The sequence below is a fragment of the Magallana gigas genome, chromosome 2 (genome assembly GCF_963853765.1).
Source record: "Magallana gigas chromosome 2, xbMagGiga1.1, whole genome shotgun sequence".
NCBI classification, from domain to species: Eukaryota; Metazoa; Mollusca; class Bivalvia; order Ostreida; family Ostreidae; genus Magallana; species Magallana gigas.
This window is the reverse complement of record NC_088854.1, coordinates 7,918,716-7,943,861: the sequence shown is the minus strand read 5'-3', so window position 1 is coordinate 7,943,861 and position 25,146 is coordinate 7,918,716. Positions and strand designations below refer to the sequence as shown.

Here is a 25,146-nt window from a genome sequence, read left to right as displayed (position 1 = left end):
CGTGTTTTATTGAACGGAATGATCAAATTATTGAATGGATTGGATAAGAGTCTTAGCCTATGTAAACCCTTTCAAACATACAAAGTCAAGAAGAAATTATCTATAGTCATAAGAATATAGTATTACAAGTTTACAGAATATTATTGATATAACATGTATGTGCATATAAGACAGGGGATACTTGAATATTAAATAATTATCTGAATATTTATCATATATGATTGTATGACTTATTGTTGGTATACATGTTGACTCGCACCTACATTAACAAACCTATCACCTTCATTTATACTTGCAGGGATATAAACATAAGAATGACATTTTCATGATCCAACCCATTTGAAAAGAACAGTAAATAAAAGGGGGCTATATATTAAGTAAATATACATTTATAATTCTTAAATAGGTTTAAATCGTGAAACCTAAGAGAATCAAAAACGCTTTGGAGCTCTAATATAAATATAAACATGGGAAACAATTTTACAGTTTTATCTATATGAAAAATCAGAACTACCATAAAGTATATAGTTCATATAAAAAGGTACACTAATGTCAATAAGTTGTTTAAAAAGTTCGTCTCCTTGGATATCCAGGGGGAAAATCACATTTCCTTCAGATTCAGACCTACACTATAAACATCGACTCCCATCAGTTTAAAAAAATCCTTAAAGTAAGCTTTACTAGCTTTATTCCGTAATTGACGTAAAATAATATTTCCTATTGCCTTAACTGAAATTTTTGTAAGCTTTAGGTATATTTTGTTTTTTAATTAAGTTTTGACTTAAAGAAAGATAAAGTTGATGGAATTTTCTTTCCTGCATGAATATTATTCCATAATTTACATGTAGACGGAGCAAAGCTATTGTAATAAGTATATAGTGGTAGATAAAAAAAAAAAAGCTCATTTGACCTAAGAGTACATGTATGTTCAGTTAGAAAATATGATTGAATTCAATCTAACATATTTTGTGGTGTTTAACCATTTATAATCTTGTAGAATATAATTAGTTTATGTTTATCCCTTCGAGATTGTAAGGTTTCCTAATCAAGCTCACTATATAAAATGATTTTAGAAGAATTAATTCTGATCCCTGTCACTGTCCTGGTTGCTTCAATTTGTACATGTTTAAGCAATTCGAATTTTCCTTGATACAGCTGCTCCAAACAACATCACCATATTCCAGTCTAGGTCTGATAAAAGACGAATTTTAACAAGTGTTTATCTATCAATAGTATGCTTGAGTAATCTTAATATATTCAACTTTTTGCATGCCTTTTCATGTATACCATTAATATAATTAGATCAACCATCCTCCGACTGTATATTTAGATGCAAACCTACTTTTTTTTTAAAATTGATAACATTTTTGCTGTATGCCACATGTTTTTAATTTTGAGGAAATATATTACGTCAGTTGCCTGTGTATCTAATTTGATGGAATTGAAAACTCAAAATGATAGAAATAAATTGCATTTTTTTAAAAGAACTATGACTCTACATATTCAGAAAATTGGATGGTGCTTCAATAAAGTTAATCCGACAATTAAGTTTATGAAAAATTATTGTCAAGTATATATATGTATAATTCAGTATATATAAAAAAGATAAAAATATGACAACCATTCATTTATTTTTTTGTCAGGGGTGCTGACTTCTTCAAATTAAGCATATGTATCTGACATTATATCCTTTTGTCTTGATATAAATGTATATACCCTTTACCCAATAAAACAGTATAGAGGTTATATTTTCAATTATTAGAAAATACAACGCCAGGTGCCTGTCGAATAGGGCTCTGTTGAATTGCCTTAAAAGTGACAATAACGGGCAATACATTTGTTGGATATATTTATCAGAGATTATGACAAGTTGAAACTTAAAATTCTGTCACATGAGGGAATGAAAACCATGTCACTATGTCAAAAAGTATTCTAGCCCTACTCGCCTGTTCCATTCCGAAGCAAACGGTCATCTTCTTAGCTTTATTGACATAGTATAGTGATAATAAATGGATATCATATTTTCAGTCTCAAAATTAAATGATAAATTGGACCTATCAACCTAAAAGAAATTAGCCCGTCCGCATATGTATCGGACAATATGAACATTTTAAAACTAAAACTTTCAAATATGTGCATGATTGTACATTTAAACTGTGTAGAGTAAGTTCCAGTTCAGATCAAAACTCTGAGGTTGGGGTCAATTCTCAACAGGATCAATTTTCAACGTGTCGATGTCATCAGAGTTAAGAAAAATCTTTCTCATACCGTTGAAAAATGACCCCGGGTATAAATTTCACGATTTTGGTCTCAATTTTCAACGTTGAAAAATGACCCCCGGGTCAATTTTCAACCCGGGTCAATATTCTTCGTTACAACGGCAAAAAAAAAAATTGAATTAATTTGCGAAAAACCTCCTGATTTTAAAGTGTAATAAAAAGTCATCTAAAATAGAGAAATTTACAAAATCAGTTAATTTTACAAATATTTCCTTAACTGATATATTCCAATTCGTGGATATCAAAGATAAATAAAATACTCAGATAAAGATAATTAGAAGTATGCTCGAACTCGCACATGTTATCAATCAGATTGTGCCAGTCATAGTTTAGAGAGAAAAAAAATCTTGAAATCGCACTTTCTCTAGTTTCATCCATGTTAGAAAATCAATATTGATACACTTGTTATCAAAAAAGACCATATTCATCTTAATGAATCAGTGTCATATTGAAGCTCCGGTGAATCCCTTAAAGAATGAGAGGAATATTATTTCAAAGATTCAATCATGTTCAATTATTTCTTAATATGTTGAACAATTGGTGTTGCGGATGTTTTGCATAACAATGGGAAGGTACGAAATACAATGAAACTGTAGTAAAATATTAACACCCCCCCCCCCCTCCGGAACCAGTCTTTTAAATCCATAGTGAGATGTGGTAGTATTATATAACGTTTGTTTCTTATTGCATTGTCAGATTTTTAAATCAGCAAAATAAATTAGTTGTTGAATTGAGCTTGTTTCAGGTTTTTAAAAAATGTTTTTCCTTGAAACATTTCGAAAAAAAACCCTAACTTACAGGCAACAGCAAAAATGAAACTTAAATTTAAAAGTACAGTTCATCGTTTGAAGAAACGCGCGTTTATTGTGTATAGTTACTCCGTCGGAATCTGTCTAATTGTGCAAACTACTGAAGATCAAGTTTTCATTTATTTTTCACTGTAAACATATAATGTTACATAAGGTGCAAAGGACCATATACAAAAAAATGTATAAGAAAAGCTGAATTTACAAAAGAGAAACAGAAATAAATCAACAATGAATGTTAGATGGTTGTTACGTAGGATGACGGACCAAATTAAATATTTTACTAATTAACCGTTAAAATACACATTTTCATAAGAATTACATTGTTTGAAGATGACATAAGTGTTCTAAATTTTAAAGTGTTTGGTTTTTTAAGATAAAATCTATGGTGGCATAGATCTGCCACCACTTGTCAGATAATTATGTCGACTTGTCAGATCTTGATGTCGACTTGTCAGATAATTATGTCGACTTGTCAGATAATTATGTGGACTTGTCACTTATCCACGTGTTTAAAAATTTAACACTATAACCTTTCCACGCCCAATTTGTGCCATCAAATTGAAATAATATTTTCTGACAAGTCGACATAGGAATCTGACAAGTCGACATTAGCATCTTTTAAGTCGACATAATTATTTGACAAGTCGACATAATTATTTGACAAGTCGACATAATCATTTGACAAGTCGACATAATTATTTGACAAGACGACATAACATCTGACAAGTCAACATCATTATTTGACCAGTCGACTTATAATATGAATGATAATTTTCTTTAAATTAGTGGCCATACTATTTTTTCTGTCAGATAATTATGTTAACTTGTCAGATCTTTATGTCGACTTGTCAGATATTATGATGACAACTTAATGGCAGTTAGTGGCACTAACACGCTTTAACAACAAAATATTGAGTTTCTAGTCAATATGGTTTTTTTCTGACAAGTCAACATAAAGATCTGACAAGTTGACATAAATATCTGACAAGTCGACATAATCATCTGACAAGTCGACATAACTATCTGACAAGTGGTGGCAGATCTATGCCACCATAAAAATCTACTAAACAATCATGTTTTCTTACATGTTACAATGCACTACCTTCTAAAACATAATGAAATTCATCGCCAATTTGATTAGCTTCACATAAGCTCCAATTGCGGTCTTCACGTGCAGTATTGCTCCACCTACCAAATAGAGTTATCTTATTGATAATGTTAGGAAAGTGTGAATACTATCCCCCCGAAACGACGAAAAACACCGTCATTATTTCTAATTAAACTAAAGCAATTTTGTTGATTCAATTATATACCTCAAGAGAAATAGGTTTTACTGCATTAAGAAATCTCCCACCAGGAATACTTTTTTACAATTTAGGGATGATTATCTTTTTATTCCTGATAGCTACATTAAATACGTGGATTATTTTGATAAAATTATACTCCTCTTTTCAGGCGTTCAATAATCTTGAAGAATTAAAAGATTTTTGATCGAAAATTCGGTTATTTGATTTATTACACCTTCAAGAATATTAAGTGAGAAATACAGTACAGTTTTGAGATTTACACGACTAGGGTTAACACTGAGATTTGGTCTTCAATGAGTTCCTTCTTGTTCTTGTGGCATTGTTTGTTTGTTTGGGGTTTTTATTTTTTTGGGGGGGGGGGAGGGGTAGTTTTGGGGTGTTTTGGGGTTTTTTTTTTCAAACAAACCGGACGCACACACAACACAAAAAAACTAATGAATTTGACGAGTAAAGGAATTGTCACACCATACTTAGACCCAAATGATAATGGCACACGAAATGTTCCGGTGTAACTGTCAGAACACAGTAGATGTCGGGCTAGTATGTCATTTAATACCTCCGTATCAGATCAGAGAAGGGACAAGGTGCTGTGAACCTTCAGATCTTTGGTAACATTGAGCACTCTTTTCACGTTTTAAATAACGCTGTGGTTTGTCAATGATTATTAGAAACGTCATTTAAAATTAGTAATAACTACAAAATTTCCAGAATCGTATATATCATATACCTTGGGGGGGGGGGGGGGGAGGGGGGGGGGGTATGATATGTACGATTCTGGTAGTTTTGTATATCATTCAAGATTAAAACAGAGTGTTTCCCTATTTTTGTTGCTACATGAATACACATTTTAAATGTAAATCAAAACGTACCTAATACGATGCATTTAATATCTTTTACGTAATGTAAGGTATATTTTTAATTTTAATATTAAAGTATTCAATAAGTCAATAAAACTGCTAAACTTATTTCCATTGTCACAAAAATACTTGTTTAGTCAAAAGAATTATTGATCATGCAGCGAGTTGTTCTGTAATTGAAACACTGCAAAGTTGCAATAAACAGCAAACAGTATTATTATTGGGCAGTGTTTCTTATAACTTTGGAAATAAAAATGCATTATTTGTATGCCAGGTTTAACAAAGTTGTTTCTTTTGTCAAAGGAAGTTAAAAAGGGAGTCTTAGCCCTTTGATCTATTTTATTTGCACTTTTAGTTGTGCAACATCATCCTTGATGATAACTGAATGCTGACCGATTTATTTGGACATTGAGTTTTCGTTACGGTACTTCTACAGTATTTTGGTACTTATCTATAATCGTGATAATCATGTTATTACCTACAAACGTGTTACTTATTTATCGACGTTTGAAAATCGATAATCGTGTATATCATAATTCTTAATAAAAAGAAACGACCTCGCTCATCTTAGCGTTCAGACACAATATTTGTCATTTTGTGCAGAGTGAACTACTGTGTGTTAAATGTCCTCGGTATTAGCAAATGATCAAGGATTGAAACGATTGAAAATGAACAGATCTAAAAAATTCAGTATTTTAAAATTTTCAATTTACAGAAAATAACGTTCAATATGAAAATTGTAGTTCATATTACTTTAACATAATAATTATAATATCAAGGGTTCTCCAAAGGCCAATCCTAGATTCTGTGTTTGCTTCCTGATCAGAGAGAATATTCTAACACTTGACTCATTCAAGCAAGTGCTTCTTGTCACGGAACAACTACTGTAAAATAGAAACCAATCTCAAATGTTTCCTATTTTTATATAAAGAATCTGGCAGCTAAATTATCTCAAAAAATGCTCCTTTATCATCCCTCACAGAACAGGTTCTGCCAAAAAACATTGATAATAATAGAAGAATTCTTTATTTTTGATGGTTACCATTGCATTCTGTCACGCCATTCTTGGTTTTGCTTTGATTTCTTTCTCCTAATGTGCCGATACTAAAGGACGGACAGTTGTAATAATAAAACACAACATTAACAGCAGCTATTCCTGAGTAAACGAATAACGAAGAATGTTTTGTCAAAATTTATACGATTTTTGATGACATAGTCGACAAACTCAAGGTTAGAACATACTGTACCGAGTTAATTGTCGTATTGTAGTTCTTAAAACTTACTGATTGGATGTAAATATAAAAAGAATGCCATATAATATATTGATTATTTGTACTTTCACCCGACCATTATATTCAAAATTGACAATATGACACAACTATTACAGAATATTGATGCACGCTCGTGGGAGGACTACGTGTTCTTACTAGAGAAAATGCAAACATACGCCCTTCTGAAAAAAAAAATCATGTGATATTTTGCTCTATTAGTACATATAGGCATTGAAAAAACACCGTAGAGATACAGTACCTTCCTAATGTGAAACCCTTTATGAAAGTATGACCAGAAAATGCTTGAAACCTTGGTCCAGGTTTGTTCACATAAACATGCATCTGTCTGTGTTGCACATTTTGCTATGTGAAAGATTCTAAAGCCTTTTATTGAGAAAAAATTACTGTTAGAAAATGCTAATGCTTACGAAGTCAGTAATTATTGAATCGTCATTGGTTAGATTGAAAGAATTGTACGTCATACAGACGTAAGATTGACGTAAGATCAGCCTGGTCTGGTTCACATATCTGGACTAAAGCTTATACATGTACTAGTATACAGCTACGTTTTCTTTCAGTTTCTACGCGTAGTAATACGTTAATCATGGAAAGTCATTCCTACACTTGTTTTGTCAACGTCAAGTTTACTTCGATACATCACCCACGTATTGATTTTGGTTTTTGTAACTTGTTAAGAACTCAAGGATTTTTGCACAGAATAAGTCCTAAAGACATAATTCAGAAAAGGGTCTATGCCAACAAATGCTTTTAAATCTCTTAAGGCAAAGTTCTGAATGCATAGTCATCCAAAAATCTAACAAAGTAGAAAAAAATTATTGGGGAATTGCTGGGCTTTTAGCAGATCCTGGGACCGGGGAGTCTTTTACAGCGTTTTATGTTCACGAGGTTCTGGTAATAAGGGGACTTTGAGTGATTGTGTGATTGTTCCTTGTTCACACATCACGTGGTAAAGCCTGCGACGGCAAATAGAAAAGAGATCATTATTTAGAGAAAGAGTTTTAGAGGATTTACGAAGTGAGGATGATGATAGCCTAGCCTCCGAAATTTTAAGACAAACATGACATGTTGGACTAAAAGTCTAATTAATCAAATGTTGTTTTTCCTAGATATGCGGCACTATGTGGTCGCTTTTCACAAATGTACAAACTGCATTGCCCACTGAGACAACCACATGTCGTAGACATTATGAGGTAAGTTTGTATAATTAGTTCGTGTCTATCTCTAATGTGTTTTGGTAACACAAAATGTATAATACAATTCGAGTATTTTCCTGAACTATTTCCTAATTTTTTTTTCAAATGTCATTAAAGATTTTAGTGTTTTAAATCCCATTTATTTTTAAAGTCATAATACTCCTTTCTTTTTACAGCTTTTACCAAGAAACAACATAAAATAAAACGAATCAGGATGAACACATCCATGAATTGGTCGTTCAAGTTAAACAAAAGTGCAGTGTCTACTTCAGAGAATAATTTTTTCAACGCAATTGTTTTCTTGGACGCCATGTCTTGTGTCTTCCTGGTCTTTGGAAACTTCTTTATTCTATCGTTGATCCGTAAGAAGCGCCTACTGGGAAGGTCCACGAACGTGTTCATCTTCTCCATCGCCGTGGCCGACTTCCTGAACGGTCTGATCGCCATCCCCACACACATCATGTTCCTCTACCACAGGGAAACGATCTATCTGTGCAAGTGCTTCCGGTTTGTGAGTTACTTGACTAAGACTGTAGTACCCTATACCATAGTGTTTATGACGGCGGAGAAGACCATGCGAATCCTGTGCCCCACACGTGAGATCGTGACCGTGGCCCGCTGCATGTTCTGTACCAGCCTCCTCTGGTTCTTCTCCTCCTCTTTCAACATTTGGAGCGTTGTTCTTTTCACGGCTGTTCCAATTATCTCCCCCCAGAACGAATCTTCGTCGGAGAGAACCTACAAACGTTGTGTGTTTAATCAGCGCTTTCTGTCGCTTCACAGTTTTTTCTTATTGATGGATTTGTTTATTCTGTTTCTGGTTCCGTGTACAGTTGTTCTTGTCCTTTTTCTGGTGCTTGTTTTCAAATATTTCACGATTCTGCGCGAAAGGATATTAACGTACTTCTTTGTGGTCAAGCTTCTTCTGGCGCTGTCAATCAACGTGTTGATTACCCATGCTCCTTACCAAGTGATGACGTTCCTGGAGAACTCTCCTCACGTCCAGTCCACGGAACGATTCCTCATCTCCAATCTCCTGACTAGTGTGTTTTTCACTCGAGGGATCTGGAATCTTGTGATATACGGATACTTTAAGCACTATGTTTGTCAGAAACAGAATTTGGCCAGTATTCGAGCAGGAAATTGTCCTCCTAAGACCGAGTCCTTTAGACTACCATTACATCGTAGTCGACCGAGCAATGCGCGTCAAAACATGATGTGATAATTTCTGTTATTTTTTTAAAAGTGTTTACAAATAAATAAATGAATTTATAGAGGAACACAAAAATCCCACTTACATTAAGCCATTCGGCATGTTATTTTAATTCTATTTGCACCCACTAGTTGCAGAATATGAAGTAAGACATATTTTAGTATTCTCGGCTACAAAAAGTTGTTGCTTATTTTTTACGGCAAATCAAATTTGTACATATGACAAAGGTGTTATGATGCAAGTCAGAAATTTTGACAAGCATTTTCTATAAATCAGGGGTTTCTCTCCTTGTGATACATACAATTTCAGAAGAAAAGAACATAACTGAACTATGAATTTCAAATTGTTTTTACCAGAAGTATTTATGAAATGGAGTATTGTAATAACGCGCTAATATGACATTCGATGTCAAAAAGGAAAGCAAATAAACAACCCATCAAAGGTACATGGCCCTTGTAATTCTAAACGGGCTCGGTCACCCCGGGGTCAATCCTGTTCGAAAGGTGCGACCTTCGTGATCCTTACATTTTTAACATGTGTTAACATTATACACAAAGTACGGACGGCATGAACTTTGAAATCATCATATTGGTGTTGCCGACATTTGTACGGACATGTTTCGTTTAAAGAGTTTTAAGACTGGATTCAAGTTCAAGCCATCATGGCCTGTGGAAATTTGAAATTTCAATTTAAAAAGTTCTGATTAGACAAAAATACCAATTAAAAAAAAACATCTTTTTACAAAAAGTTTTAGAATAATTTTTTCAGAAAATGAAATGTTTACGGGAGATCAATTGACAAATACCTGAGAACGAAATTTGGCACATAATATTAAAATTCCGTTGGTTTTAAAATTTTTACCATAACGATAATTGGTTTATCTGTGTACCTTAAACATACTAACTTTAAAATATTCATTGTGACTTTGACAATTTTGATAGTTTCAAGCTAAGTATCTCTATATTTTTTTTCTTTTAGTTTCTTACATCATAACATTTTCTATCATTCTACATTTTGAAGTCCGCCGAAAATGAATGCATACACGCCAGGCCCTGTGTTCGGTCACAGGTGCTTGTGGACTGGACCGTGCACTACCACCCCCCCCCCCTTTTCTATTTTTTTTCAATTTTTTTTTAATTTCTTTTTATTAATTATCGTTAACAACCCCTTATATATGTGTCCAGTCGAAAAATAAAAGAAATATCACGACTCGGTAGCATTTTATAATCACACTCGTTTCCCCTATATATATAAAGAGAGACGAGTGTGATTATAAAATGCTACCGAGTCGTGATATTTCTTTTATTTTTCGACTGGAGACATATATAAGGGGTTGTTAACGATAATTAATAAAAGAATTAAAAAAAAATTGAAAAAAAATAGAAAGGGGGGGGGGGTGGTAGTGCACGGTCCAGTCCACAAGCACCTGTGTGTTCGGTGCCATGTGAAATAGAAACTTGCATTTTTTTATTCGTGTTTTTGATATTTGTACCAACATCAGAAGAATTGAACTTACATCATAACAACAAGATGAAGGAACACCTCGTGGGTGTTTTGTGCACTACGTCACATGCACCTGCCGATCGTATTTCCTGTTCTAAACTTCATATAATATTCATTTAACTTTAAAATTTAAAAGTCAGATAACAACAACACAACAATGAATCACAACCCCAAATTTATTTACATGATACAAACATCACATAAGACAATACATCGCTTTACATTCCACTTCCAGTGTCGGCAGCCTCGGTTCCAGTAGCAGGGTCACCACCGGATATACTTCCTGCAGCGCCAAGAAAATCACGAACGCATTCGCCTCGTCTGCAGTAAAACCCTCGAGGGCAGTCACGGGCGGGGAACTATAATTATTTGAAAAGACAAATGAAAGGTGATATATATAGACACTCAATAATGAAATCTTAAATAACGGTTGTCTAATGTATTTGGTAAATTAATATACCAGTGCAAGATAATATCAAATTTTAAAAAAGTGGTGATTTTTAACTTACAGGTCGGCATCCTGTAAAAAAAAGAAAGAAAGAGATAAGACATACAATATTTCTTTCCTTCTGATAATTGCTAAACTGGGGGACTTTTTATCTCAATTCATAAAGCCCGCGTAATATAGAAATTTAGAAGTTAAAAAGTCTTGTATTACCCGTGAAAATTGTATTTATGATACTTGCCTTGAACGCACTGATAAGTTCCAAATCTGTACTGGCATGACTGGCCAGGTGGACATTGAAACTAAAGGCGTGGAAAAATACAATTAGAGCTTCTGGATCCATTTCACCTTTTTCATTGATTGACATTTATTCTTATGTCATTTAAGTTTTAGATAATTTACAAGGTAATCTTACTTTAGCGAAATTTCACTTGCGAAAATAAGAATACAATTGTCATTTATATATATAAATTTCCCAACAAATGTTATTTCTGTAAAAATTGGAATACTATTCCTGCAATCCTACTTACGGTTCGGCAATCACCTGCTGAAAATATATAATTACTTATTTAAATTGGAGGAAATATTTATTAATTTTTTTAAAATTTATTTCTACAATATCGGTACCTATTCCAACTTGTGGCGATTAATATAAAAATCATTTGTAAATTTTTTTTCTTCTGAATTTTGATATTGACTTACGCTCACTTTCACAACGGCCAGTTCTGAAGTTACAGGTCTGGAATGGTCCACAGATGGATGGGTTCTAAGAGGAAAGTTTACGAGTAGTTACAAATATTGATTTTGTATTGTCGATAAGAGGTTGTGATTTAAGTACGATTTGATTCATATTGACAGAAGTTCTTTAAAAATTGAAATTTTCAAAGTCTAGTGAATCAGGACTACTTACCGGTCGGCAGTCAGCTATGAGAAAAATAGGAGTAGGTTTATGTTTAGAAAAAAAAAACCAAATCATGTTTCCTTTCAGTTCAAAAGCAGATGATTATTTCAAAATTGCATTAACAATTCTATTTTTATGGTACGTCTCGTGTTTTGTCAAAATACACGATATAGAAGAAAAATCCAAATTAGTGCCAAAACTTACAATTTCCTGGTTCACAAAGACCAGTTAGACCGTTGCAGGTCTCGAAGGGTCCACATATGGATGGGTTCTTTAAGGGAAATATATGCTATGTTACGAACCTTGTCGTTTTAGTTTCTTTTTTATAAATACAATTAAATTCATATTGATGAACATTTCTTCATGAAATGAAATTTTAAAATCTTATTAGATGAGAACACTCACAAATCGGCAGCCTTTTGAAAACAAAAACATAAAAATAATTTTAATTGGTTGAAATAAAATTGGGATAGTGATTGGAGTATATTTTTTTTAAAAAATTTATCTCGAAAAATAATTTTTGGTTCAAGTACAAATAATTATTTTTACCTCTTAAAAATTAAAGTAGGTTAAAATGCGTAATTTTACCGACATAATTTGTACCGATATTTCTCTTGGTTTTCATTGATATTTTTGTTCTTTTTTACAAAAAACTTACTTTGTTCACAACGGCCGGTTTGTCTGTTGCAAACTTCAGGGCGACGGCAAATGAATGGGTTCTTTGGGAAAGAGATACAGTAGTTAAATCAGTTTTACAATTTGTTGATGCAATAGTTAAAATTTGATTCAGAACAATTGACGTTAACCCTTTTATAATTAGAATTATTCAAAATCAGCAAAACAGTTCTACTTACACGTCGGCAGTCATCGCCACCTGTGGTTCATGAAAACAATATTAGAAATGCTTCATTTTTAAGAATGATTAAATTAGTCCGAATTTCAAAATTGGAATTTTAATCTTGTAGAATTTTAGAAGTACTCAAGGTATTATTGTTACATAGGTAATTGAAAAATAGTGCTTTTTTACGGAAATACATGAGCTACCCTCGTAATATCTAGTTTATTTTTATCCACAAAATGTTCTTACCAGTCTCACATCGCCCAGTAAATTCGTTGCATCTCTCAAATGGTTGACAGATAAATGGGTTCTTTGAAGAAAATATAAGAGAAATTAGTGTTTCAATCATGAACTTATTTTACACAGATATTGAGAGCTAAATTAATTGACCTCTCTTCAAAAACAAAATGCGCGCAACATTTACTTTTATTCCTCCATTTTTACCGATACTGAGAACATTGTTTTATCCATTTGGAGAAATCTTACTACATATACGACAAGGTAACTAAAGGTTAGACTAAGGACTAAGGTAAAGTAAAGATTCAAATGGTATAAACTATATTTCCAAGTCTGTATTACGTGAAAATACTGTTTTATAGTAAACTTATATCATTTTCCTTTGAGTATAATTGGCAAAAGAATATTATTATATTAATATTTCTTACCACTCTGCAGTCTCGAGGTCCTAAAAGAGTAAAAAAAAATCAATGCTTTCTCTCTCTTTCTTTTGAATTGAAATACAATCGTAATCCCCGGCATATTTTTTTACTTTTCATATATCCCTAACAATTTGACTAAATTAAGAGGTGTCTTTAGTTTAACAAGCTCATGATCATAATTTGATATCTCCTGTGTTGGTCAAACAAACTGATAACAATTTTTTTACAAGTAGGATATTTGTCATGATTTGGAAACATTTGCATATTGATAACTAATTTCTTATAAATATATTTTAAATAATTTCAACAGCTGGACTCTGCCTTAAGAACATTATATTAAGACTAAAAGATTTTAATACATTTGAATCCTTAAAAAAACCCTAAAAGTTGTTTTATTTGTCCCCAGTCCATATTCATTAAAAATTCCCTAAGATAAGATACTATTAATGGAGACAGGTATGATAACTTAAAGATAACTGAGGTATTTACTACAGTTTCTTAGCATGACTTGGTTAAACTTTCTCTTTTTCCTACTCACGTCTCACACACTGGCCTCGGATACATTCGTAGTCTCTGGGACATTCGAAGTCAGACTGAAAAACAACAATTCAACATTAATCAGAGACAAACGACGATCTGAATTAGACGGTATGTGATAAAAAAATCAGAATCTAACTTACTCGGCAGGGGAATGGTGAGGACGATTCTGAAAAAGGAAAAAAAACCACATTGATTATTTTACTTTCAGAAAAAAGTCATTGAATAATGTTGATAGCTTTTGATTGTGTGTTTAAGAGTTGTCTCGTACCTTCACAATATCCGTTTACACAATTGTATCCTACTGGACAGGTATCTCTGGGAAACTAAAATAAAACCAAACAAGAAGTCAGAAACAAATAAAGCGGAAGAATAAGTAGGAAAGGATTGTTGTCTTGTATTATTAGACTTACTGAACTACATCGTCTGGGGGATTGGGCATCTACACCAGAGGCGAGAGCAACAACCACTGCGAATCCCAGATAGAGAATGGAGGCCATGTTTAACTGAAAAAGATCCCAAAACCATCAGACATTCAAGACTAAGAATGTAAAGAAAATACCGCATGTATAGAACTTTTGTAAAATATTTTCATCCACCAAGTATTTTCTCCATTAACTCTCTTAAGAAACACGACTGCTTTTCACCATAAGACGCGGGTTACAAATTTATTTTTATGCAACAATCTATACATTTATACTTTAAAACATCAACGTTTAAGCCATCATTGTTCGCGGTTGCCAATGTTCGTGGATTTCGTGAATAGCACTCACTTAACCGTCAAGAACACGCCCAAACAATTCAGTGCTCCTATTTAAATGGTAACCCATGAAATTAAGTTCCACAAACCAATCAATTCTTGCTATTTCTTTTCTTACAAATATTAGCCTTCAAAAATAGTAAAAAGATGATTGCACGCTAAATTCTATATAATAGGTAATGCTTTAAATGCTAATCCATTTTTGCTATTTGAGTTACCTATCAGAGCAGGGAATAGGAGAAACTGAAGTCAGTGTGGAGTGGTAGTCCCTTATATAGGCCGTCCTGGACCAGGACTCACCTTGTACACGATGACCCGTGTCTTCCAATCGGTGTTCGATCGCTTCCCTATTCTAACAAGAGCTATAATTATGCAATAAACACAAAACAATTCATCAATGATGTTCTGACAACGTTAACATCTGTCAATTTGTTGATGCACTCAACAGGCAACATGGAATTCAGCTTGATCTTCACGTTCGTAGAATTTGGATGTTTCTGATATGATTTGTAATATTGCTGGTTTCTTTCCCTTCTCTTTTTTGATGAATCATTTGAGACTGAATTAACGCAGTTCTTTCCCTAACCACCCCCCCCCCTCCCCGATATTTCATAATTAAATGTAAAAGGACCGACAATTAATGATATATATCTTAAATTTTGGCCAGTATTGAGTAAATGGAAAGATTATAATGAATATAATTGTTTGATCGTATATCTGTGCATTGACTTAGTTGGTTAGTGTTTGTTGAAGATAGCATTAAAAATGTGCTTTGAATACTGAATATGTGAAAAACAAACTAATATTGCATTATTGCATGCATGAGTGAGTCACGAGTAAAAATAGCCTGTCTGGATATATCGGTGAGCAGTTTTTTGTATTGAAAACATGCAAAAGTGCTGTCAATATTAATTTTGCGGTTTCCATATTCGGTGCACAGTACGGTTAAATCTTCCTGGACATTGTAACACTGAGTTTACAATACGAGTACATCAGTTTCTGTAAAACAGACAAACACTGGGGAATCGCTGTACTTTACATCAAGTTTCCCGGACGGCTGATGGTGATTTAATTCTTACTAAGTGGATGACCGGTGTCTTACATCGTTCAAACACAGGAGCGACAGATCTTTCAGCGTCATGCAGTCGAGATGTAAGTTGAAAAAAATATATGACTAGGCATTATAAATATAATAAATGCAGGAATCAGCAATCTCATCCATTTATTGTTATTCTCCGTTCTCTCCTCTATTATGTTGTAAGCTCTGAAAATTTCTCTAAATGCTTAGTTGTGTGCGAAAATATCATTTCAGCTAAATAAATTTTATATTTTGTGGTCAACAAAACGAAATACTAAAATAAATCTTTTATGCTTTGTTATATCGCAAGTGTTATATTTTTTTTTTCATATTTATTTCACGTTGAACAAAATGCAAAAAGTTTTAATTCTAATACACAAACATGTATGAATCGTTCACCGACAGTAGACCAGCTATAGAATCTAAGAAACAGGTTGTCATAAAGGGTTTTAAAAAACCTTATCCGATAATTTGAATGAGTTTTATTAAGATAGCAATAGGTAAATGATTTACATGTGTGCGCATAAATAAGTTATCCACTTTATCTAGTATATACTTAACGCTAATATGACGAAGAATAAACAGGAAGTTTATTTATAGCCCAATCACGCGCACATTACTGCATCATATTACTAAGGTAGCCGCGTTTTGTAGCAAAGCGCCTTCTGAGAGCCAGCGAGATGGACATTTCAGGGGACAAGGTTCCTCGGCGGCCCCTGGCCAAACTGATGTTCTACCTGCGCGCGGTGGCGCACTGTGTGGACATCGAGGACTTGTGTGATGTTCGGAGATGGACGGATTTCCCTCACTATCACCTGTTGACGGGACAGGAGGCGGACGGTGTGGCTCGCCTGTGTTTTGTCCTGTCCCCGGACGTCCTCCAAAGAAAACGATTCCAACCGCGGGGGCTTTGACACGGTGTTCTATGACAGTGACCACGCTAAAACACGGTGGGATCACGCGGTGTCAGACAGCATCACATTGCGGGGTAGCGTCCTCCGTGTTACGAGGGTAATGGAGTGTAGAACAGATTGGTTACAGGAGTTTTATTACCAACCAATTAAGCACTATGAGCATGTAATGGAGGGCGCTAAAATGACTTTCAGACTCGAGTCTTCTTCGCCAAGACTTGCCAGGAATTCACAGACAACGTATGGGACGTTTTGTACAGCGAGCTGTGTGTGACGAACGTGTTCGAACGATTAACTGGTACCTCCTCATTTCATACTGGCAGTCCAAGATTCTCTGTGGGTCTGAGTGTGTATAAATTAGCATTTTGTACTTTTTTATCATTCAGATGTTTTGTATCCACCTTTTGTCTGTTTTATTTATACAATGATTTTCAAAGTGTGTTCAACAAAGTTGTTATTCATTAAAAATTCATCATTAGTTCATTATTTTTTTCTCCAAACCCGATTTATAAGAACTAAAAAATGGCATAGATAGCTGTATATGATAAGCGCTGGATTTGAAATAACATTATGATAAGAGGCTTCTTGCCTAACAAAATAAATAAAATATATTAGTCTTAGAATAAATGTCTATAATACTGAGTTGAAAGGAATTGAAAAAGTTCATTCTTACAATTATAAAACTTGGCATAGAGATATATGGTAAAGTAAAGTTATAAATCTGTTGTTTTTTAAATAGTAATATCAAAAGTATAGTCGCATTAATTTCTATAATATTGAGATGCTTAAAAAAATTCTGATCTACAATTGCGCAACTTAGCATAGAAATAGTTTACCGACTTTAAAATACACGTACATGTATAGCCCAGACAATATTTTGGTAGAGCAATGGCGAAGAAAAAGATCAGAATTGTTTTAACTAATAGCAAATGAAATTTATAATTGATGGGACTTTGATTTCAGAATATGAAATTTTTTTCAAATGATTTTTCCTTCGCCATTTGAACTCTTCATTACATGTAACTATAACAAAAATATGTTAGAAATTATGCCTCCCAAATATGCATTTCACGTTATCCAAGTTTTGTAGTAACATTTTAATGAAACAGGACATATTTGAATGTACGTGTAAATACTATTTCATAAGTCTTTTTATGAAAAACTGGAATTAAAATGGACCCCGTTTTCTATAATTTTTAAATACTATCAAGTCCCATCCTAATACTTTAACCATAGGATACATGCGCAGATCCAGAAAATTTTTCCAGGGGGGGTCCGAAGGATAATTGTGTTTGCCAGGGGGGGTCCGAGGCATATTTTCGCGATAATTTTACTATGTAAATTTAATAAATTTTCATTTTCCAGGGGGGTCGGGACCCCCCCGACCCCCCCTCTAGATCCGCGCATGGGATATAAAAAGAGAACTACCTAATGTTATAGATGTACATGTACATTGTAGTGGTCCAGATAACATAGTAGGTCACCCTACACGTACACTGACCTTGATTTCCAATCATTATTGGGTCACTGAGTCATTTATCAAACATTCACAACTTTCCATTCATTCCCGAATAGGTAAAATATAGGATCCTAGCCCAGGACAGCCCCTCAATCAGTCAATGATCGGCCCCAACCAGTCAATGATCGGCCCCGATCAGTCAATGATCGGCCCCGATCAGTCAATGATCGGTAACCTCTTTTTGAATTACGACGTACGTCATAACGGATGAACATAACACACCAGCATCTATCTTTATATTTTTATCAGAAACCTCTTGCTAAGTCACTGCCCCTGAAGGTTTGCTTGTTTAAAATGTGTGTACTATCATAAGGTACATTTGACCCCTTATCAAAAATATTTAATTCAGAAATTTCTAAATTAAATATTTTTGATAAGGGGTCAAATGTACCTTATGATAGTAAAACGCAATTAGTGACACAATTTAAAACATCAAACCAAATTATCAATGGAGTCTAAATGGTGACTGTGACTGGGGTAACAGAAGCAGGGAACTATAGAAGAGACTTTCCTGTGGCCTGAGAAGTTCCAGAATCCACTAGTACAGATTCCTTCAGATAAGACACAACACCATGTATGTGGTAGCTGTATTTAGCATTGCATACATATACAAGTGACATTTACCCGCCAACAGCCTTCACTGATACATACATGTACAGAATAATAGGTCCACATCACATGAACAATGGACACACTGTACAAGCCCATAAACGATATAACTCAGACAGTCAAATAATTAAAAATAATTGAGTATTTCATACAATTGTACAGTGCTGGACATTTGACAACATTATAATAATACCATTATTTCATAATAGATAATGTGTTTTCGGTTAAACAAGGTAAACAATTGAATAAACAATGTTAGTTTAGTGGGAGTTAAAAAAAAGTTGTCTTTTTAAACATATACATTTGCTGTTTTCATTTATCTTAAAGATTTTGTGAAAATATGACCACTCCTTATATAGATCCATACTTCTACATGTATTACATAGGAAAATGTGGCCAGCCCAGCTAGCACTACTAAGTTCTAAAGAAATAAAATAATTCCAAAGACGAAAGATTAATCACACAAATATTTACATGTTCTTTGTTAACCAGCAAACAAGAATGCAAATACAAATTTCGTAAAGACAAAGTTAAATTTTTGTACAAAAATGTATAACTTTTAACATCAGAAGCTGTCATTTTTAGGGCTATTGTAAGCAAAATGAAAAAAAAATCAACACTTAACATGTACATGTATTTACCCCAACTCTTATCAAAATAAATCAGAAAAAACATTTTTGTTTTCATTTTGTGAAAAATCCAGGATTTCACTAAATAACACTTTTTAATGGAAACATAACAATTAAAGGCACAACTCCATAAGATTATAAAATCAAAAGTAAATTATCAGAAGCGAAGGATTTCAACTCAGGATTTTTTTCGTATTGCATTGATGTGATTGAGGTACCAGACTACAAGCCTGCCATACCTGGATCCAACTAGACATTACAACAGGAATAAAATCACTAACAAAATCAATGCTCAGAAAATATCTAAATCATATTATTGGAAAAAAAATTCTTGGCTGTAAGTCAAGAAGCACCAGAAATCCATTACCTGTTAGTTTAGATAATCTAATTTTGACCGTTATTATTTCTACATCTTCATGTTTCATGTTATAAATATCTGTTAGAATTTTTTCAAACATGCATTTACCCGGTAATGAGGAAGTTTGATATGCCATTTTCTCTTTCAAAGAGTATTTCACTGAGATCAATGTGCAAGGAATAAAAAAATAAAAAATCAAATTTTCTTAATTCTCATATTGAATAAAGGAAAACAAATTTCAGCTAAAACTGTTGGAAAAAAGTCTTGTTTCATTAACTGTCAACTTCACCTGAATCAAACACTTATTGCACAATACTTGGAATGTAGAAAATCAGACTGGTATGCTTGCTCTAGTGTAGACCAGCTCACAAGGACTCCAGTATAACAACTCACTAAGAAAATACTTTCAAAACTGAAATGCACCATCAATTACAAATGTCATAACATATATCTTGGACTAGACAACTAGAAAATGATTCAAAATCCTGCAGGAAATGTTAACTATTGCTGTGCAGCTAATGTGCAAACTAAGTACCTAGCATGTGCATGTGTATGAAGCTATTGTGCATTCCATGCTTTGTAGTACATGTATCATGAAAAAGGTTTTATATGGTATTGTGTAGTTTAAAATATTGCACAGATATATGAGGTCATTGCAAAACAGTTTTATGTCAAAGATGATGACAGAATTTCAGATTTGGATCTATTGCTGTATACTGAAACACCTCATTCATAAACCAAACACGCCTGGCAATAGAAACAATATCATTCAAATTCATACACATACATATTGCAAATTTGCGAGGAAGAAAAAAAAGGTTTCTGAAATAGTACTTATGCTGTAATCATGGATATATTTTGGCAAAGGGAAAGAATTATTCTTATTTCATTGACAGAAAAATTTGGTATTTCTATTTGAAGCTCTGCATGTGACGATTAATCTTGTGACACCTTTGTCATGGTTTAACATCAGAAATATTTTGCCCATGCAATCATTATCATGTTTACAATAATCCTTGTTTTTAGGTTAAAGGTCTCGTTTCCCTTAATCCTATGAATGAAATTAGACTCTACATGTCATTAGACTTAAAAACTGTGTATACAAGGTTAAGGTATATACAATATAATATGACACATATATTCCTACATACTGTAAAAGCAGAAATATACATTATTATGTATAATTTTTTTGTCTTAGAAATATCTTTTAATAATGAAATCAAATGCACAAAGAAATTTGTATCAGGTTACATGTATAGTGTGGCTATCTTTTACACGAAATGAAATTAGACAACAAAACAAAATGTTATCCCCAGAGGGATTTCTGCTTCTACATACTTTGTGTTCAGACTATCAGTTCAAGGTTTTCATTTACATGAACAGAATATAAATGGGTACAGACCATCCAACATAGCCTCAAGTCTAAGTGTTGTTACATGATATTATAAAAACAAAAAAAAATTCTGCACTATGCTTGTAAAAGAACAAACTGCCAAAACAATAACATTTTCTTAAAAAGCTTACTCTCTTAGTATATAAACATTGGCAGGTTTTTATTACACTAAACCTGAGTTTTCAGCTTTAAAAATGGAACAAGAAGTTGGTAGGAGTTAAGAAGTAAATATCACTTTAAACTTCTGGTGTCTCCTAATTACTTATTTTTATATTTGAAGATGAATCCATAATGTTATCTTTAAAGATAAAACCCAACTAAAACCATACATTTCCAATACAGGAATATGTATTGATACATGTATTAGCAACTTCACTCACAACAAAGCAGGGTTCCTTTTACCCATCTAAAGGCAGTAAAACATTGGTAATAAATGAAGCGTTTGCCATGGTTGTGGTTCCAGAGTATCACAATAGTGGGTTACCGTCAGCCGTCTTAGTCGTCTACATCAGATACCGTCGTAGATATTGTCATTGATGTATTTTCAACCTTCACGAATACCTGCAGCACATTCTGAATTTCCTCCAGTAATGGCTCACACAGTTTTTGATAGCCAGTGTTTGTCAAATGGAGATAGTCGTACATGTCCGTGAAGCTAATTAGACCATTTTCCCGCACAAACATGGATGGATCTATGTTAAGGAAACTCACATTGGCCATGTTTTCAAGATTTTGAGATAAATTAAAATTAATGGCAGAATTTTTTTCTCGCAACTTGTTTGGTTTTTCTCCTCTGGGTGGTAATCCCTAAGATTAAAAGAAATATAAGAATTACCATTATTTATTTCAGAATACTTTTTTTCTTCACTGGTCACTTGGGCTATTGGCTAGAATTTCACTGATTGATTGAGAATTTTCACTATATAGAAGTTTTATAGATATTTCTTACAAATAGTAATTTAGACCTATAGTTACATCTTGGAAAACTAAACAGTCTATAGAATACTTGATATCAGGTGTTAAAAACACAGAGTTTTCATTTAAATTACATCTAAAAACAAAAAGATTTTACATTAATGGAAGTCAGTTTATGTAATGTTACCATGACAATGATGTGGGAGCTTTTTAGTTTGCTCTGGATAACACTGACAATTTCCATGATCCCATCTGTCACTTCCTCTGCAGTATTACTGTAATTATTTGTTCCAGCAAGAAGCACAACCACCTACAGAAGAATGATGAATGTCAACATGCAAAGCATTTGAACTGAAAATCCCTATACATGTATAATTATTATCAACTACAAATTTAAATGTTCTTTTTTGTCTGAACACTAAATTAACATTGACATTACCTTGGGTTCTAGGGTTTCCAATTCTCCATTATTCAATCGCCACAAAATGTTTTGGGTCTGGTCTCCACCAATTCCAAAGTTTAGACAATGAAGTGGCTCAAACATGCTCTCCCAAAGCTATAAAACAGTTGTAAATGTTTTCTCAATATACAAACACTTATACATGCATGTATATATGATCATACATTTAGGACATATAGATATTAAAAAAATTATCATGTGCAAATTATATTATATGTTGTAAGAAGACCTTGGTTACTGTGGTATGTAATTATATTGATACAATAATTGCCAGAGATTTTTCTCTGCATTTAGAAAGGGTCTTGTTGCTTTCAAATTGGAAAAAATCATCTTAAGGTTTGTCAAATGTGAAAAACCAGTACCAGTAATACTATATAAAAATAAACTGTAATTAAATTAGTTTGTTCCACCTCCATCTTTTGTATCATTATTAATTTTCAGTGTTCTAATCTTTAAAATAATAATCATTTCTTTTTTTTTTTTTGAGGGGGGGGGGGGGGGGGGCAAAAAGTGCAAGTAAAATTATGAAAAAATTACTAGTCACTACAAGGAAAAGGGACAAAATTTGAACCTAAATTCAGTAAATTGACTGTAGAAAAAAACACTGATAACTATATATATCTTTTGAAATTCTGAATATAACAACAACAAAAAAACCTACACTGGTTTGTGACATTCTCTGAATTAATGAATCTCCAATGAATAAAACCTCAGGTTCTCGTTCTTTTCCTTCTGCTATGAAACGGTTATGCTACAAAAAAAAAGACAACTCAAAGTTATTATACTTCATTGGGGTTATTAAATAAACGACCTTTACTGCAATCTTTTGTTCTATATTTATTTGCAAATTAACTTGGACTCATTAAAATACATTAATTACAGAAATAAGATAATATTACACTTAGCAAAAGCTCAAAGCACTGTAAATTATAAAAATTTGAGTTGGTAAAATTGTATACAAGCATCTCATTATATCCGGTACTTATTTTTTCCCTAAAAAAAAGATATACCAAGTTGTCATTTTAATATGTCATTAAGTGCTGTTCAAAAAGCTTGTATTAGACTAGCTTTTCTGGGGAACATCATTATTGTGGGTTTTACTTTTAATTCACAAAATCTTCAAAATTAGAGAGTTCCATTGTATTGCAGCATTTATTAATATCTGAAGCCAGGTTCGGCAATAGTGTTCAGTTTTATTATTTTTTTTAGTTAAAACATGAACCTTCATGAAAAAAATCCTTCTAAAACTGGTTAAGAAAGGAAATACATATTTCATTATGTTTTTTCTTCAGTTTTTTCATAAAATACACCAATGACTTTTAAACTCGCTTCCTCTCTGGAAAAAAGTTAACGTGTAGGAAAATTTTTCTGTGCCATATATTTGACTACCTTCTTTGCACTTACCCCGATCAACATGATGTCAACAGAGCGAGTGCTCGCCAAAACTTGTGTTGCAAGTATAGGGAGTGTTGGCGAGCGCTCTCTCTGTTGAATACGTCTCTAGAGTCAGTAACGTCTTTGTGGCGCTAAAATTGCGGAAAAAAACGGAAATGCTATTTTAGGGGAACTGTCATACAACGGAACCCACGATATTTTTATAGTAGCTGAACTGTCAACAGGTCCAGTACAATCTCCAGATTTAGCTATATAGCTTGAATAAGCTAAATAGCTTTATTAAGCTATTCAGAGTAGCTTCATTTAGCTATTTTGTCATACATTTTTCTTAAATTTGTAATTTTATCAGCATGTATACAAAATCACACTTTAGTCCAGTGATAGTTTTCAACTTTGAACTGTTCTGTGAACAATGCATGTAAAGATTACTCATCAATTTGCGTCTTCTTAAGAGACTTTGCACTAAAAGTTTTGGGGCAACTGATTCATAACCACACAGTTACTTCTTGAATGAAATATAAAGGAGGTTAACAATATGGTAAACAAGGTAATTGATTGGTTACAATTTATCACAATGAGAAGAAATCATACTTATCCACGCCTCATTGCACACAAAGCGGTAAACAGTTACCCAAACAATGGAAATATATTTTTTGCTTTTTAGTGTTTAAAAGCTGCAGTGTTAAAACTATCTTTATTTGTGGTCAAGTTTATAATGGTCAATTGTGAAAATATGAGTAGCAAGTTAATTGTGATTTTTAGTCCATTTTTTACAATAAATATTTTCTTTAAAAACTGCACATAAATAGCTTTATCAAGCTATTTTGAATAGCTTTATAAAGCTATATATAGCTTTTTCATGCTATATAGCTAAATCAAGAGATTGTACTGGACCTGGTCAACTACTTTAGTTATAAAATCTCCTCAATTTATTCTTTATGCTTTGTTTCAACCAAAAACTGCCGTTATATTTCTTTACGCTGAAGAGCATCCAATTCAGTATCAGTCTTGCTACCCTAGCTATTTGTTCAGATGTTGACATGTGATGCAACAAGTTGCAAAAAGTCTACAGCGTCTTCAAAACAACGATGACATTAATCAAAAACCTGGCTCATCCATCTTCCGTCCCCTTGGACGTCTTCCACAGGCTGTGCTACAGTTGCTGAATTCATAGTTTTATAGAAAAACACATAAATTAATAAAATGTTGCAGCAATCGATCCTCCGGAAGCAGTATGATACATAAAGCATGCGCAGATCATTACGAAAAAGACATTGTGAAAACAT

At 33.1% G+C, this 25,146-nt stretch overlaps 3 protein-coding genes and 1 long non-coding RNA gene across 5 annotated transcripts; 2 read left to right on the top strand and 2 right to left on the bottom strand.

The window, feature by feature from the left end:
* Nucleotides 1-7,380: 7,380 nt before the first annotated feature.
* On the top strand, nucleotides 7,381-9,231 carry LOC105323130 (neuropeptide FF receptor 1). Its single transcript, XM_011422095.4, has 2 exons — nucleotides 7,381-7,734; nucleotides 7,914-9,231. Exon 2 carries the CDS (start codon nucleotides 7,952-7,954, stop codon nucleotides 8,957-8,959), a length of 1,008 nt encoding a protein of 335 aa, XP_011420397.4. The 5' UTR covers nucleotides 7,381-7,734; nucleotides 7,914-7,951; the 3' UTR covers nucleotides 8,960-9,231.
* A 1,380-nt stretch (nucleotides 9,232-10,611) lies between these two features.
* Nucleotides 10,612-15,110, bottom strand: LOC105323129 (uncharacterized). 2 transcript variants are annotated; one of them, XM_066074809.1, is made up of 15 exons: nucleotides 14,812-15,110; nucleotides 14,247-14,339; nucleotides 14,105-14,159; nucleotides 13,977-14,002; nucleotides 13,835-13,889; nucleotides 13,303-13,322; nucleotides 12,887-12,947; nucleotides 12,654-12,673; nucleotides 12,004-12,518; nucleotides 11,809-11,822; nucleotides 11,601-11,664; nucleotides 11,429-11,445; nucleotides 11,140-11,200; nucleotides 10,963-10,973; nucleotides 10,612-10,812 (listed from the first exon to the last, which is right to left on the bottom strand). In XM_066074809.1, exons 2-9 carry the CDS (start codon nucleotides 14,331-14,333, stop codon nucleotides 12,384-12,386), a joined length of 459 nt encoding a protein of 152 aa, XP_065930881.1. In that variant the 5' UTR covers nucleotides 14,334-14,339; nucleotides 14,812-15,110; the 3' UTR covers nucleotides 10,612-10,812; nucleotides 10,963-10,973; nucleotides 11,140-11,200; nucleotides 11,429-11,445; nucleotides 11,601-11,664; nucleotides 11,809-11,822; nucleotides 12,004-12,383. The 2 variants fall into 2 exon arrangements, with proteins under 2 accessions (XP_065930881.1, XP_065930882.1); XM_066074810.1 differs by having other exon boundaries at nucleotides 14,894-15,110.
* Nucleotides 15,111-15,191: 81 nt separating this feature from the next.
* On the top strand, nucleotides 15,192-16,554 carry LOC105323095 (uncharacterized). Its single transcript, XR_010710704.1, has 2 exons — nucleotides 15,192-15,745; nucleotides 16,326-16,554. It is a non-coding gene; the product is annotated as an uncharacterized lncRNA (long non-coding RNA).
* A 2,122-nt stretch (nucleotides 16,555-18,676) lies between these two features.
* LOC105323094 (platelet-activating factor acetylhydrolase IB subunit alpha2) lies at nucleotides 18,677-25,127 on the bottom strand. Its single transcript, XM_011422059.4, has 5 exons — nucleotides 24,967-25,127; nucleotides 23,127-23,216; nucleotides 22,445-22,561; nucleotides 22,193-22,315; nucleotides 18,677-21,897 (listed from the first exon to the last, which is right to left on the bottom strand). Exons 1-5 carry the CDS (start codon nucleotides 25,108-25,110, stop codon nucleotides 21,586-21,588), a joined length of 786 nt encoding a protein of 261 aa, XP_011420361.2. The 5' UTR covers nucleotides 25,111-25,127; the 3' UTR covers nucleotides 18,677-21,585.
* Nucleotides 25,128-25,146: the final 19 nt, after the last annotated feature.